The following is a 17,017-nucleotide window of genomic DNA, read 5'->3' on the forward strand; positions in this document are numbered from 1 at the left end:
CACCGGATATTCGGTTACTGTCCTGTATCCGCCCTATCCGGCCAATATTTTACTATCCGGTCGGATACCGGATAGTGACCTACTATCCGGCCGGATACTGGATAGTGACCTACTATCCGGCCGGATACCAGATAGTAACATTGCTTGATTTCGGAGTAAACAAATTGGATCTAAGAAACAGTGACGGTCATAATCGTACTCGTTTATTATTTTAAAACAATTAAACATTCCACTGACTTGCACGCGCACTCATTTCGAACCTAGAAATGAGTCCGTACGAACAGTCACTAGGAAACAGCTCAAAACCTGCACAATTCGCACCTAAAAAACCGAAATGTAGGTATAGTTCCGCCGGCCGAATATCCGGCCAAACAACTATCCGTTGCATCTCTACTTTATAGCCGACAATGTGGTACCTTTTGGTTGAAAACGTCACATTTTAAGTGTACAACTGTACATAATCCAAATTCGAATTAGATTTACTTTTCGATCGGCATTAACCTTTTTGAGTTCATGGTTTTTTTGTAATTTTAGCGTCGCAACGGGAGCCAGAAGCAAATCGATGGTGCCGATGAAAACGAGAGAGCGATCTTTGAGTAGAGACAGATTGTGAGTTCATTATTTAACTATCTACCTCTTTCACTTACTCTCAGTTTACATTATGGTCCGTTTGGGGGAATAAAAGGGGCGAAAAAGAAAAGATTTGTACTTTTCGACCCTTTACCAGTGGGGAGACACTAAGATAATGACTTGAATTTTGTCAACCCTAAATAGCCAAAAGGGATAGTGCCATACATTAGAAAGGGACAACATGATTCGACCCTGAATCGCTGTCAAACTTCATTTTCGTAGGAAGTGTCCTTTCTGTACGTTAGTACTATTATTTATTCTGTGTCTTTGCGCCTACGTTTTAAAAACTTAGTGCTTTTTCTACTGACAAAAACAGTTTGCCAGGCTGTAGTATCTAATTTATCGTTTTTTCTTTAAAACAAAGATTTTCGACAGCGTATCCTATTCCCGCAGAATACAATTCGAAAAAGGCGGGAAGCCTACCACAGACATCATAGACTTGACCACAGATAAAGAATCAATGCAAGAGCGCGGCCGCAGCATGAGCAGGCGAACGGCGAAGCTGCTTGAAGACTTGTCCACACCTGTCGAGAGCGATATCGGGATGAGGTTAGTACATCAGCTCCTTACCACAGACATAGACCTGACCACAGACAAGGAACCAAAGCAAGAGCGCGGCCGCAGCATGAGCAGGCGAACGGCGAAGTTACTTGAAAACTTGTTCACACCTGTAGAGAGATGATATCGGGATGAGGTACGTTATTTAAAAGAAACACTAAAGGGTATTTGATTGTATTTAAAATAAATTATCTTACATCATGCATGAAATAAGCACCAGAAGATTAATAAGGAAACGTAGACAGAAGTTATTTTTAGACACCATCATAGGTTGCCCCTTATTCTATGAGATTTGGCTTAAAGGGCTGGCATCCAAGGTTTTAAAAAAACAAAAATTTGACACATTTCTAGGGATTGACAGGGCAAGCTATGATGGCGCCATCTGTTAAAAACTACCACCGGCCAACCCCATTCAAGGGTGAACAACTTTTCACACTTAACCCAAATAGACGTCCACCTGGCTTCGACAAACCGCGCCGGGTAATTAAATGGAGTCAACTAAACCGCATTCGAACAGGCGTTGGAAACTGTGCCTACCATTGGCATAAATGGGGCTGGTGTGACTCCCCTCAGCGCGTGTGTGGTGACCCTGAGCAGACGGTCGAACACATTGTTCTGGAATGCCCTCTCACCAAATTCAAGGAACGGATTGAAGACCTCGCGAACCTCAGTGAAAGGGCCATCGAGTGTCTGAAGAGTGCAAACCTCAATCTCTAGATTAATAATTAAATTGAATCCAGTAATTGTAATGCCATACGATAAATAAATATAAATTCCATAGTAGCAAATCGTTTTCACAGTTCGAATAAAATAACTGATTTGACTAGTAGTCAAATACTCAATAAACCCTATTGAGTAAGTTGAGATTATCTTGGAATGTAGACCCCTCCTTTTTATATGTAAATACAGTGTGTTTGTTGATGGTAACACAGTTGTTTGTGGCAGGATGATGATGATGATGGGGTGGCGAGGCGGAGCGCTAGGAGCTCGAGGCGACGGCATCATGGAGCCCGTCATGCCGAACATTGACCAGGTGTGTATGTAATTAATTACAACAGAGGAATTAATGAAGCTTAACTCGGGTGAAAGCACTTATTTTATTTACCCTTGTACTATAAACTTGGTCACCTTCGAGCTTCACACCTCTGCCCGAGAAGATTTAAATCCGTCCTCAATTGGAGGAACCCAATATGGTACATGGCTGATATATCAACAGGTACTTGAAAGTTTTTTCACTAATAAGGAGGTTGCCTCTATTTAAAATATGTAAATAATGAGACACTGCACGAAATAAAGCACCAAAAATATTAGAGAAACCTAGACCGCAGTTATTTCCAGACACAATTTTTATTTTATAAATCCCATTAAATTATAAAGAGTAGGTGACTTGACCGTGACGTCATTGTTCTGTATTTCATGTAGATTCCATAGTGGCTAATCGTTTTGACAGTTCTTAAAAATAAATGGATTTGACTAGTCAGTCAACTACCCTGCTCAACTAAGGGCAAACATAAAGTAAATTATTGTAAATCTAATCTAATATCTTTAAACGAGCAATTCTTGTATTTTTATTTATATATATATTTCGGGGATCTCGGAAACGGCTCTAACGATTTTCGATGAAATTTATATGGGGGTTTTTGGGGGTGAAAAATCGATCTAGCTAGGTCTTATCTCTGGGAAAACGGGCATTTTTGAGTTTTTATATATTTTCCGAGCAACGCTCGGTCTCCCAGATATTTATAGTGCTCAATATATCTTGTTCGCAGCCTAAACGAGGCGGGCTAGGTCACGTGCCGCCTCCTAAACTAGTGCCTCGGAAGCCGATCGACTTCAGACTGATGCTGCTCCATAACTTGCTCGACTTCCTGTTACATGACGAGTGGAAGAAGGAGATCGTGTTCAAGGTACATTCTAGACTGAGAATGAGAGACCAGCAGATCTTTGGCCAAGCCGGATCCCTTTGTTTGATATAATTATTGCAAGTCATAATGTAATGATTGTCAGACAATCATTAGTCATAATTCTGAAACCGATAACTTTTCAGGATTTTCGTAAGGTTATCCTATAGATAGGTTAGGTTAGGTTTGATTTATGGCAATCCTGAAAAGTTACGCGTTTCTGAGAAAAACCAAATTATGACTAACGAAAATACGGACAAACAATACATTATGACTTAAAACTTTATAGGAAACAATGGAGACCCTTGGCAAGCTCAGCCGTGGCAAGGCTAATGGGAGACTGGGGTCCGCTTGACAACGAATCCCAAAAACTGGCGTAGGCACTAGTTTTTACGAAAGCGACTGCCATCTGGCCTTCCAACTCAGAGGGTAAACTAGATCTTATTGATGTTTTCCTTCACCGAACGGCACCTGATAAATGTCAAATGATATTTCGTACATAAGTTCCGAAAAACTCATTGGTACGAGCCGGGGTTTGAACTGGCGATCTCCGGACTGAAAGCTCTTACCGCTAGGCCACCAGCGCATACTCAGACCAGCTCGATATTAGCATGATATTGCGTTGTCACCGGTTGCGTGATGTCAAATTTACCTCATACCATACCGTACCGCCAAATGATTGAAGGTTTTAAAAAATAAATACAAATTACATAGATAGTTTTTGTTACTGACATATCGTCGCTATACTTACTCAACCTCATATCTGCAAAAATCATTTGATGGAAATGTCGCTTTTCTTTCATTCGGAATAAGGGTGTTTTTGTCTTCAAATGAGTGTTGCAGATACGAGGTTGAGTAAGTATAGCGGCGATATGTACGGTCATTCAAAGTTTTATAAGAGTTCTACCTAATATTTTCGCCAAGTTTAGTTTTGTTTTCTTTAGGGTTCCGTTCCGTACCCGAAGGGTAATAACGGGACCCTATTACTAAGACTTATCTGTTCGTCTGTCTGTTCGTCTGTCTGTTCGTCTGGCCTGTCTGTTCGTCTGCCTGTCTGTCTATCACCAGGCTGTATCTCATGGACCGTGACAGTGACAGTTGAAATTTTCACAGATGATGTATTTCTGTTGCCGCTATAACAACACATACTATCCATAGCCAGCGAATCTTTCCACCATATGGGTCTAGGGGACCCTAGCGACATCTACCGTAAGACTGTTATACTTCTTAACCTTTTGAACGCCAAACGCGCCATCCATTTGCCGTGCCACTGACGCCACGGGGGTAAAATTTAGTTTTGTGAATAAATAATGCCAACCTAAAAGTGGGATGTTTTTCAGTAGATTTTAATCAAAAAACGATCGACGTCAATTGCCGTCTGTGGCGTTCAAAAGGTTAAAGACACGTTTCTGCTTGTTATAAATTAATTTCTTGATATTTCTCCAGGAGCCCCTCGTAGAGAGAGAGCGCAAGTTCCTCCACTGCCTCCTGACGTCAGTGAACGGCCGCCACAACATACAACTAACTGAGAAGGAAAACGAGTACATAGCGAGGATATACACCAGGCTAGCGGACTACCCTACTATGGAGCTTAGAGGAGACATCTCTAAAGATCTCAAGTAAGTATTTTACTAGTGGCTCTGTGAGCTATAGAGCTCTAAGATAAAATATTTATATCACTCTCACTTACGCGGTTACACTCACTTGTATTTTTAGTCGTTAATGGATGTTTCGGACCCGTCGGGGGTCCTTCCTCAGGCTCTAGTACTAAAAATACAAGCGAGTGTAACCGTTGTGATATAAATATTAAAAAAAAATTAAATAATAATTTAATTCAGGCAAGACCTATATAAGTGTTAGTAACAGGACTTAAATACTAATGTTCAGACATAGAAGTTTGTGTGGCAAAAACGAGTGTTTGAGAAAATGAAACATCGATAAATCTGTTATCGATAAGTCAATTAAGTCATAGATTAATATTTAAAATATGCAACTTCTACTTGCTGTAGGTAACTTACCGAGAAATTTCAATTCCTAAATCAAGTACAAAGCGGTACATAATTTGTAATAAATATCTAAGTACATACATAACGTTAAGGTAACATCGATAACAGACATGTCGATATTTCATTTTGTCAATCACTTTATTTTGCCACAAAAACTTCTATGTCTGCTCATCAGAAATGTTTAAATCGTGACACTATACTATCTATATAAAAGCTGAATTTTATTTCACAGAACAGTGACCCTACAGAAGCTCCTCGACCGGCCGCTGCGGGCGCTCAACATCAAAATACCAAAACCGAAGCCCCTTCAGAGCCAGCCTCAGCCCCAACCAAGCCCTACTGCCCCCAAAGCTAAGGCTGCCGTAGACGTTGTCATCACTAAAGCTGACGTGTCGAGGGTCATACCGCTCATAGATATCACTCAGATGGAAGTCGCGGCTACTCCGCAGGTACCTATTTAAAACGTTTAACCATTTATAAGGGGTATCAGAAATTACGCAAAGTTGAACCCTATCACTTTGAAACTAAGTTCAAAATCATGTGGTGGTATTCCTTCTGCGTGATCGAATCAGAAATGAGAAGATCCGCAGGAGAACCAAAGTTGTCGACATAGCTCAGATAATAGAGTATTAGTATTATACTATATTTAAAGTAATTTATTTTACACCATGCACGAAATAAAGCACCAGATAATTATTAGAAAAACACAGATAGGAGTTATTTTTAAACACAAGTTCTATTTAATAAATCGGATAGAAATATAAAAAGGGCTTATTATTAACCGGGCAACTAAAATATTAAACAGGAAATTTCATTGGGCATATAATAATATAAGTTGGCTGTGCATTAATATTTTAGCGCCAATAAATATATATTAGCCTCAAATATAAGCATCATAATTATTAAAAAACCGGCAGCAAAATCATGCCACCCAAAAAAATTAACCCTTTGACCGCCGTTGGCATGTATACAAGACAACGATAGAACGATACACTGGCGCCGTTGTCTTGTAAGACAAAAAAAAATTCAACAAATGTCAATTATACATTTTTTTACACTAATGTTAATGATTTAGGTCTTTGTTTAAAAAAAAATGCATTTAAAGCTGCTATATAAATCCATTCTTTTATAATAAGGCTATCAAAATAATCGCTCCAGATTTCAACTTTTTTCATGTTCCTCGTCGCCGTTGTCTTGTATACAAGACAGCTAGGGATGGGAATGTTAACTCGATATGAGAATATTCAAAATAAATATGAAATAGCAAATCTGGTTTTATTTAAGCATTTGAACACTTGTTATATGCCAATTGGTGGTAACTAGTACGAGCCCCGATGCAAATTATTTCGTCAAGTAGGCTTGTGCCTGCTCGGTCACTACAGAGAGCGCTCCGCTCTCGGTCAATCGGTCAAACGAACTAGTTCGGTCTTTTAGTTCCTTTAGTTCAGTTCGGTCGTTGAGAGCCGGGAATGAATAGGAGTCGATTTTTCATTGGTTTCTTTCCAATCTTTGGTAACTGAATACAATTTAACTTGTACGATACGATATGTCGATATTAAAAATTAAAACATCATAACATAATTAAAAAATATCAAATATGTCGAAAAATATTTGATTTTCCTTCATATTTTACGGGCTTAGGAGTGTCACGTCGTTCTTTCATCTCGTTCACACTCGTGCCAGCGACATTGACAACCGTTTCGTTCCGTCCATTTTACGTTTCACTCAGTCAAGCGCTCTCGAATCCCACTGAACTAAAGGACCTAAAGACCGATTAAGAGCGTGCAAAAAGATTTAGTTCCTTTCGGTCCTTGATGGGATTTCATTCTTAATAGTTCTTAGTTCAGGACCGACTCAAGCCTATCGTCAAGTTCCACGCAACAATTTTGTTTAATTCTAATATATTTTACACATGAACATAAAATAACCCAGTAATGGGAACCATAATAGTAATGTTTAATGTAGTTTATTTTGATCGTATAATAAAATTGTATGAGACTTTTATTGCTGAAAAAACGTACTTTTCAAAAACGTTGTCCAAATCGTATTGTCCTCCTACAGCACTGCTGCATGCATGGGCTCGAAACAAAATTGTCAATACATTGGTACTAGTAATAGCCCTTTTCACATATGTTGCAATCCTACCCGTCAATAAAAAAAATAAAACTCGTTATGTTTTCTTTCAGTACAAACGGTATTTCTTGTATTTGGATTTAGTTATTGCAGAGTATTACCATATAAAATTAAATTACATTAGTATAAGCATTAAATATTAGTAATTTTAAAACTAAAACATTATTTTTGAACAAACGCGAGAACCTCAAAAAATGGTCTCACTAGACGAAAACATGTGCATCGGGGCTCGTAACTAGAATACGTAAAACGAGACGAGAGAGACAGGCATAACTATAGCTGAAGTTCAGGGAGCTTCTTCAGCTGTTGATAGTAGAGTCAGACAAGTAAATCTGTCCTTGTGGTTTATTTGCAGAACAAAAGATTCATTTTAAGATGATAGTGTAGCGGGGAGTGATACCCTGCAGTGACCGCTTCGCACAAGAATGGTACAGGCGGACGCTAGGACTAGTCAGTGTCGCCCAACTATGAGAATGTTATATATTTGAAATTGACGAAAGATTGACATGGTAGGGAGGATGTAATACGCGAACTGAGAAGCTAAGGAACATGTCGAATGTGAAACATGCATTCCCGAACATTTCCGATCCCCACCCTTTTCCAATATTATTGTTCTTCACTCATTGACAATTCAATTAACCCACGTGTAATTTTCCCCAATGCAGTTCCGGTACTTACATTTATATTATCGACACACGATGCGCGGCTCTAACGTTACGCTTATAAAGTTTACGTACCGACAAACGCTTACGCCGTTGACCTAGAGACTATTATTACTTAATCCGCGCGGAAACAGTCCTTGTCGGTGTGCACTGCGGACAGTCCATGCGCGCCGTTGTCTTGTATAAAAGACTTCTCTTACTGCCTAGTGCGGTGATATTACGTCATGAATCGATATTGTTTAGTGGTTGTTTTTAATGATAAAGACCTTTATTTTTAACATTGTCGTGTGTAAAAAATATGTTAATTTTTGGCATTTTCGAAATAAATTAAAGTTGGTTAAGAACAAAGCCAAATTGAGAAGATTTTTACCATAAATTGTAAATATCGATATTACTATTTGCAATCCCTAAACTTTTTATTAGTTGTTTACTTAAAATTTGCTCTGGCGTGTGAGTGAGCGTCTTTGCGGACTAGGTCCGGCGGCCAAAAGGTTAAAGGGAACTTGAATTGATAGGTTGGCAACTAATATTGTAAAGCGATCATAAAATTTAGTTGTCATCTAGTTGTTCACACCTAAGTAATCAACTATAGTCATAACTGAGCACGTCGTTTCAGCTAGGTAGTATTTAACACGAAAGCAGTTAAATTTAATGAATATTGGTCACTTTTTACACAAAACACCTCAAATTAATTTACCAATACGTAATGGTCAGTATACTTATAGTCGAAATTTCTAATCATGAAACGCCTAATGGCCATTATACCATTAGATCTTTTAATTTTTAATTACTAATTTCAATAGTTACCACCGTGTTCTGCTAGAGTCAACAGATAGGTGCGACGACGAGCGAAGCGAGGAGGAGCGTGTTAGGTTGACCGTGTAATGACCAAACAAAATATTTTAAAAGAACTTCATTTCTGAATTAATATAGATAGCCGTTTTCTTTTTAAAATGTGCTTCATAAATGGTCTCCAATATAATAATTCAGTTGCCAAATAAATACTTGGTACCTGCCTAAAAATAATCAAAAGCTGTAACGGCATTAAAATACAACTCATATTGATATATTTTGAGGCTCCGTTTTTGTTGCCAAACTATTAATTTTAGTACCCATTTCAATTTTTTTTAAACTACCCAAATTCAATTAACTAGCTGACCGGTTAATAAAAAGTAGGTGAGTTGACCGTGAGGTCACGATGTAATGTTTCATATAAATTCCATGTTAGCAAATTGTTTTAATAGTTCTAAAAAAGTAACTGATTTGACTAGTAGGAAAATACCCTATAGCCAGACTTAAGTGGCAGTGGGCGGGCCACATTGCTCGCAGAACCGATGGGGCAGAATGGTTCTCGAGTGGCGACCACGTACCGGAAGACGCAGCGTGGGAAGGCGCTAGACTAGATGGACCGAGGATCTGGTAAAAGTCGCGGGAAACTGTTGGTTGAGGGCAGCGAATGACCGTTCGTTGTGGAGATCCTTGGGGAGGCTTTTGTCCAGCAGTGGACGTCGGCTGAGATGATGAGGATGATGAATTTGTGTTAATACTCGTATTATTAAAACCTGAAAAAGATCGATAGATAATTAATATTGCAGGCAATCAGGAAGAGAGCGCTTCGGTTGGTGTTTCTGACGAAACTGGCAGAAGCACTGAGCTGGGACTGGTGGGATCAGATTACATTCAAGTAAGTAATGCACTATTTAAAAATAGTGCCATTAAAAGTTTAGTTACATACAATGTTCATAGTTAACGTAAAATAATACATAAGCAATTACTTATTGCATGGTGATACCGACGAGAGCGGTAGATGGTAGCACTCGCTTTGGCAATGTACATATACACATATGTTTCCGGATAAGACCGCAAGATGGCAGACCCTCCAACGCGCACGGTCCCTCACAATCTGGTTATTAATATTTTGTTTCACTACACCTGTCTAAAGGCTCTCTTGATACTTCAAAAACTAATGAGAAAGTGACATTTTATTCACAAGAGTGGCAAAATAATAATAATACTTTTTTAGGTATTAGTTGTAGTTTTGTAGGTAGTTTTAATTTTAGGTAACTTTTTATTGTAAGTTTGATATTAATTAATGTTTATGTTGGTTTTAAATAAAGTTCCAAAATAATTAGATGCAATTTTTTTCTTGTTTCCTCATTTTGGCTGGTGGAATTTACTTTTCTTTCTTTCTATATTTCCCAGATATGAGGAAGGCGGCATCGCAATGCCCATAAGAACTTTCTTCCTCAGTGTGGTGGTGCACCTCAACAACAGGGACCGGTGCCTCAACCTGTACGGCGCCGAGGCCCCGGTGTTCGAGGCCATGTTGGGGGCCTTGTTGGAGGCTAAGGGGGCACGGGGGCTCGCTGTGGAATTTAAGCCGCCCTCGTAAGTATTCTTCTTCTTCATGACAACTAATAACATGATTTGACGTAGTCACTAGTTTTTACGAAAGCGACTGCCATCTGACCTTCCAACCCAGAGGGGAAACTAGGCCTTATTGGGATTAGCCCGGTTTCCTCACGATGTTTTCCTTCACCGAAAAGCAACTGGTAAATATCAAATGATATTTCGTACATACATAAGTTCCGAAAAACTCATTGGTACGAGCCGGGGTTGGAACCCGCGACCTCCGGAAGCCCTCGTTATATTCGTAGATTCAAATTGCTATTTTTATTTTTACTTATTGTTTAACTGTGGAATGTCGAGCTCTTTCTCTCTCTCTCTCTCTCTTTCTCTTGAACCGAGGTTTTCTCGAGGGGCTATAGTATGGGCTAAAAAGAGGAGTGTACAAATTTTTAAAGGGTAAGCAACGCGCATTTAGCACCCGTAGAATAGGGTATTATACTGTATTTAAAATAAATTATTTTACACCATGCATGAAATAAAGCACCAGATAATTATTAGAAAAACACAGATAGGCGTTATTTTTAAACACAAGTTCTATTTAATAAATCAGATAGAAATATAAAAAGTAGGTGAGTTGACCGTGACGTCACGATGTAATGTTTCATATAAATTCCATATTAGCAAATCGTTTTGACAGTTCTAGAAAAGTAACTGATTTGACTAGTAGGAAAATACCCTATTGTAGGCGTCCATAGGCTACAGTGACCGCTAGGCAGGCCGTATGCTTGTTTGCCACCGACGTGGTACAAAAGAAAAAATAGATATCTTCACATTTGACGTTAAGAGATGTTTGTTTGGGAAGTAGGGTAATCCGCCAGTAACTGGCCGGTTTTTGTTACTGGCCACCCTAAACTAAAAATGAATTCTATTCACCTATAAACAGAATTCATTTTAGTATAAGGCGGCTAGTTATTGAAGGCTGGCCAGTTATTGAAACCTTATTATTTATATTATTAGGAAAACAATGTACATATTAAAAAAGCTACGGCACTCCGCGGATCTGACTCTTTTAAAAAATATATACATATCGCTGTGCCAGTCAATAACTACTTACGCTATATCAGCGTGGGGCAGTGCTGCCAAAACCTCTATGTTAATTGTCGAAAGAGCTCAGCGCTCTGTCCTAAAAGTTATGCTCAAGAAGCCCTACAGATATGCAACAAAAAGCCTTTATGCCGAAGCCGAAGTCCTAACGGTCCGTCAGCTCTACATACACAAGGTTTGCCTCTCAATGCACAGATACGCGTCTAACCTGGAAAATTACTCTGAATTGCTCTCTAAACGCATTTTTAAATTACCTATTCCAACAGTCAACACTGCATTTGGTAGGCGTTTCGGTGATGTTCTTAGCTCTAGGATTTACAATTCTGCTGTAAAGTTACAAAGTGGGTTGATACGTTGCACGGTATCGGAGGCTAAACGGTTCCTTTTTAAATGGTTATTATCACTGGACTACCAGGAGACTGAAAATCTACTTTTAAGGGTAGTTTAAGGTTAACTCTATACAACTCTATATATAATAACGCTGTAGTCTATCTAATTTTGTGTTCTCTAGGAAGGTAGTTTCTGTAAAACTGTAATAATGTTATTTATTTCACTAACAAACAAATCAAACAATGTACTTTTAGTTTATAATTTATTTATTTTCTCTACTATTCCAACTGTCACTCATGACATACAAATGCATACTTGGTCTCCCGCGGTACAGGCCTAGCCTAGTGCGGGGACCCCTGGAAATTCGGTACTATATTTAACCATGCTATGCACCCACCCGATGTCACAACAATTTATGTACTGTACTGCCTGTTTTGTGCGCAATAAACTTATTTTTATTTTTTATTTTATTTTTTTTATTTATACTAAAATGAACTCTGTTTATAGGTGATTAGAATTCATTTGGCGAATTACCCTAATAAGAATACATGAGCGATTGCTAAGGTCTCTGTTTCAGCTTGGGCATAATGGTTTCTTAATTTTCGTATGTCTGTCCGTCTTTTCTCCTGTACAGGTCGTTTCCATATATATGTCGCAGTCGGATCGTATAATCCGCCGTATTACATTACGGCTAGCCGTTTTCAAAAACAGTGGCGTTTCGAAATGCGGCGGTTTAACGATTAGCCGAATTGAATGCGGCTGAATGAGAATCCGCCGGAATGTATTCGGTGCCATACGTTCTTCAACACGGCTAGCCGTAATGTAATACAGCGAGTCATTAGCCGTCGCTTTGACAGTTTTTAGTTCCCATTTTTAACACCCGTGGCGCTGCCTGACAAACGCTGGGGTATCCATCAAATACATCGGACTGTTTCTTTTCAAAAAACATTTCCTTCGCAACCTAACTAGACGGAGTCCCGCTTCGCGGGGCTCCTATTTCTGAGCGGTTTGCCCTTCGGGCATCTGAAGCTACCTAACGAACCTAACCTACCTACCTATTGATTTAGTGAGACGTCCGTGAAAACATTACACTTTGGGGAAAAAAGCGTAGGTAGGTAAGTAGGTTAGGTTCGTTAGGTAACTTCAGATGCCCGAAGGGCAAACCGCCCAGAAATAGGAGCCCCGCTTGCGGGGCTCCGTCTATTTAAGTTATGAAGGAAATGTTTTGGAAAAGAAACACATGTAGTGCGGTGGAACCATGGTAAAAATAAATTAAATTGCAAACATTGTCAAACTCCGGTTACGTAGGCGACCGAAAGAACTGGTCACTCTACAATCTAAAACAGTAGTACGATGCGGCTAAACGTAGGCCGCCTTATTGAAGAACGTATCGCAATGACAATCCGGCTAATCGTCGAACCGCCGCATTTCAAAACGCCCCTGTTTTTGAAAACGGCTAGCCGTAATGTAATACGGCGGATTATACGATCTGACTACGACATATATACATATATGTTTATATATTTTCTTTGTAGAGTCAGTTATTCGTTATTTTTTTAATTTCTGGTGCCATGAGATTCGAGAAGTGTACAGCTCACAAATCTAAATACAAAAGCTATAATCTATATTTGGATAATGTCACGTGTTTTGTAATTCCTACAATGTATATTAATAACTTTCTACTCTGATTGTTACAGAAAATTGATACTTAGCAGGACGCGATTTGTTAAAGAAGAGAGCCTGCCTAATAATTTTGCTAAACTCAAAGTCAGTGACAAAAATAACGATAGCAATGTCAAATCAAACAGCAACCAAGATGTAAATATGATTGATAATATTAAAAAGGCTCCCAATGAAAAGGAAACTTCAAAAGAATTAAATACCACTAATGTTATTGAAAATGTTGATAATTCAAAAATTAATGGGATTGCGAGAGATGACCTTAAAGATACAGCTAGCGCTATTGACGTAAACATTAAAGAAAATATAATAAATAAGAAATCTGCTAAAAGCGATGGGCTAGATGAAAATAACATTCAGGCAATCGATAATAAACCAAAAGTCATAACTGGAAAAGAGGTAGATATGGACGTTAATAATAATAAAGATGATTATTTGACTCAAGAACGTAATGAAAATGCTCTGGGAAGAACAAGTCCTGGGACTAATAATGTTGAAAATAAAACAGTTGATAAACATAAGAGTAATGTAACTATCGAGAACGGTAATTTAAAAGACATTAAAGTAGAATGCGATAACAATTTGGTTGAATCCACCGAAACTAAAATAGAAGGATTGGAGATTAAAATTGAAACCGATGATAATGTAGAACGTAATGAAGATAAGGGAAATTATATTTTGATGAATATTGAAGAAATTAAGAAGGAAAGGACTGATTTTGAATCTGATAATCTTAATATAGCGGGACTATCTGATTTAGATAAAGATATACGGGATTTAGAGATGACTATTTTAAATGCAGAAGCTGTTGCCTGTCATGTGAAGACAGAAAATGATTCTAATGATGGTGCCAGTGATTTAGAAATGGCTATTTCAGAGACTGATCTCAGCTTTATAATAAAGCAAGAAAACGACGACTCTAATATAAGTGGTAAACGATCTCACAGTAATTCAATTTGCTCACAAGAACTTGACCCGAAAAAAACTAAAATCAACACAGAAAGTGATGAAAATGTAGTGATAATCAAACCAAAGAAACCAGACGAGATCATGACGGAAGATATGATAAAAGAAGTACAAACAGTAATGGCTAAAGAACTAGATAAACCCGGTGGGTTTCTACCGCTACTGAAATGTCATGGCGCTCAAAATGGCGGACTGGTATACAGTTGCCATGACGACGAGGATGTTGCCTGGATAAATAAAGTAATCAATGATGCCAACTTAGAATTAAAAATAATTAATAAAGATTTTGGTTTAAGGAAAAGTCGAGAGTTGCTTGTCAAAATTAACAGTTACATTCCGTTGGATACAAAGAAAATTTTACGTAAATTGGAAATTTACAATGTTGGGTTAGACACAAAATTTTGGAAGGTTTCATACAAACAGGCTTCTAATACTTTCGTACTGTTTATAGTTACCGTGGACGAGAAATCTTTCAAGTATATTTCCGATGAAAATTTCTCTCTGTACTGTGGTATAGATAAAGCTCAATTTAGTATTATTTAAATTACCTCAATGTACCTGATTTATGTAAGTTTAACACTACCTCGCCATATTGTTAAGTAAAGAATATATTTTATTCTTAAACAGTTGTAGTCTGTAGGTATATCTAATAGATAAAATACTCTTACTATAGTCAGACCGTAAAAAGTCTGCAGCGATTTTGCTAACCCACGCAGTGCAAGTGTCATTTTAAACGTCAAACTTCTATGAAATTATGACGTATACATAACACTTACACTGCGTGGGCTATCAAATCCGCTGCAGACTTTGTTTGGTGTGACTATAGTGTTATTTGGGAGCAAATACAAAAGTTATACATAAAGACATTCATAGTGTTATTTGGGAACAAATACAAAAGTTATTCATAAAGACAATACTTTGCATTTAACTGTGACCCACAGCACAGAGACATTCAAAGTCTACCCTACACAAGCAGCAACACTCCTAAACTGTACATCGGTGGACCTATTACAACAGGCATAAGGTCCACCGATGTACAGGTTTAGTTATTTTGGGCGAAAAATCTGACAGACTGTTATTTGTTGATTATGTGTGTGTTGTTTTTTTTATTTTAAGTTTAGAATATTTAAGCTGTAAGAACATTATGGTGTAATGATGTACTATAGTTTGCCAAGTCATTTCTGTCAGTAGAAAAAGGCGGCAAATTTTAAAAATATAGGCGAATGATTCACCTCTCTTTAACCTTTACGACGCCGTGTCAAACACAAAAGCTGTCACTCAGACGCCACGTCACCGAAGTGTCAAAACTGAAATTGAACTTTATGCATATGCACGTAGGTCTATGTGGCTCTGTGGTCTGTGACCGATTAATACGTCTTTGGCGTTGGACCTGCGGTGCGGATATATCGGTCATTGGCGTCCAAAAGGTTAAATTTTGAATTTCGCGCCTTCTTCTACTGACAAAGGGCATCAGAGTATGCTGGTCGTATATTGTGTGCGCAAGGCGCCGTGCTATTTGCATAATTCGTATTTACCACCAATTTTTAAGGTCATGACTTTCGCTCTATCTATGTACAGTCAGCAGAAGAAGTTGCTAAGCGGGCGAAGTGTTCAAAATTACCTTAACACGCTCTTTTTTTCTTAACAATAAAGTCGCGTCAATATCATTTTGAACACCTCGCCCGCTTAGCACCTATTGCTGCTGAATGTATATTAGGGTGGTATTCCATCTTCAAACTTCAACATCCGTCCAATATCTTTGTCCAATGTGTATTGCGTCTCAGATTTTCCTTAATGAGAGAGTGAGACGCAATGACATTGGACAAGTGGAGTCGCGCACTTTTTTTTTAAGCTTTATATTCAGGGGGGAAGTGGGGTCACATGGACAAATTCTACTTATTTTTTGTCCCATGGTCAAATTATAGACCCAGCCCTTTCATGGGCTGATGCCCATGGCCCCTTGAAATTTTGAATGAGGTAAGTTGGTGCCGTATTGTTATGTAGGTATATATTTGTTACCTTACATAAATATAGTTTATGTAATACATAATATCTGCAGGGAGACCTCAAAATTGCGCGTTTTTTCAGACATAAGACCTAGCTAGATCGTTAGAGCCGTTGCCGAGATCCCCGAAATATATATTTATATTCCATTCTTAGGCTGATTATCTGCAGTAGATACTTTTTTTATGAATCTTCAAAATACACAGGGAAAATAAAATAAGTGTAGGTGCCTACTTATGACTAGAACATAATAAAATAATGTGGCATTTTATTCAAATTACAGCGAAGTTTTTGACATTTTAAAGATATAAATAGCTTGGAATTAAGATAAATACGGATTTTTATTGTATCAATGCCGAAATACCAAATAGCATTGTTGTATAGAATAGTAAAAGTGTTATGGCGTTATTCATAAACGCGTTACTGGCCTGAATTACCTATGAATCGTTTGTCTTTATCTGTCATGATTGTCATGAAAGGGATAAAACATAATTTAACTAAATCAGGCCCGTAAAGTTTATGAATAAGGGGGTTAGAAGTTACGTTTTTGTTCTTTCCGTTGATTTATATATTTACCCTCTTATTCATAAACGTCTACTAAAGTTGACAAGCCGATGATAATCGTTTGTCCCTTTCCGACGTATTCGTATGATGGAAAGGGACAAACGATTATTATCGGCTTGTCAACTTTAGT

At 38.1% G+C, this 17,017-nt stretch overlaps 1 protein-coding gene across 1 annotated transcript in view; it reads left to right on the forward strand.

The window, feature by feature from the left end:
- LOC134802675 (uncharacterized) overlaps positions 1 to 15,307 on the forward strand; it is a 30,648-nt gene extending 15,341 nt beyond the window's left edge. The window contains exons 12-21 of the mRNA XM_063775309.1: positions 535 to 609; positions 1,024 to 1,179; positions 2,134 to 2,221; positions 2,958 to 3,095; positions 4,536 to 4,708; positions 5,328 to 5,544; positions 9,486 to 9,574; positions 10,093 to 10,278; positions 13,371 to 14,464; positions 15,261 to 15,307. Of these exons, the coding sequence (XP_063631379.1) occupies positions 535 to 609; positions 1,024 to 1,179; positions 2,134 to 2,221; positions 2,958 to 3,095; positions 4,536 to 4,708; positions 5,328 to 5,544; positions 9,486 to 9,574; positions 10,093 to 10,278; positions 13,371 to 14,464; positions 15,261 to 15,307 (2,263 nt within the window). The remainder of the gene's footprint in view (positions 1 to 534; positions 610 to 1,023; positions 1,180 to 2,133; positions 2,222 to 2,957; positions 3,096 to 4,535; positions 4,709 to 5,327; positions 5,545 to 9,485; positions 9,575 to 10,092; positions 10,279 to 13,370; positions 14,465 to 15,260) is intronic.
- The last annotated feature ends 1,710 nt before the right edge of the window (positions 15,308 to 17,017 follow it).

Source organism: Cydia splendana, chromosome 25, assembly GCF_910591565.1.
Source record: "Cydia splendana chromosome 25, ilCydSple1.2, whole genome shotgun sequence".
NCBI classification, from domain to species: domain Eukaryota; kingdom Metazoa; phylum Arthropoda; class Insecta; order Lepidoptera; family Tortricidae; genus Cydia; species Cydia splendana.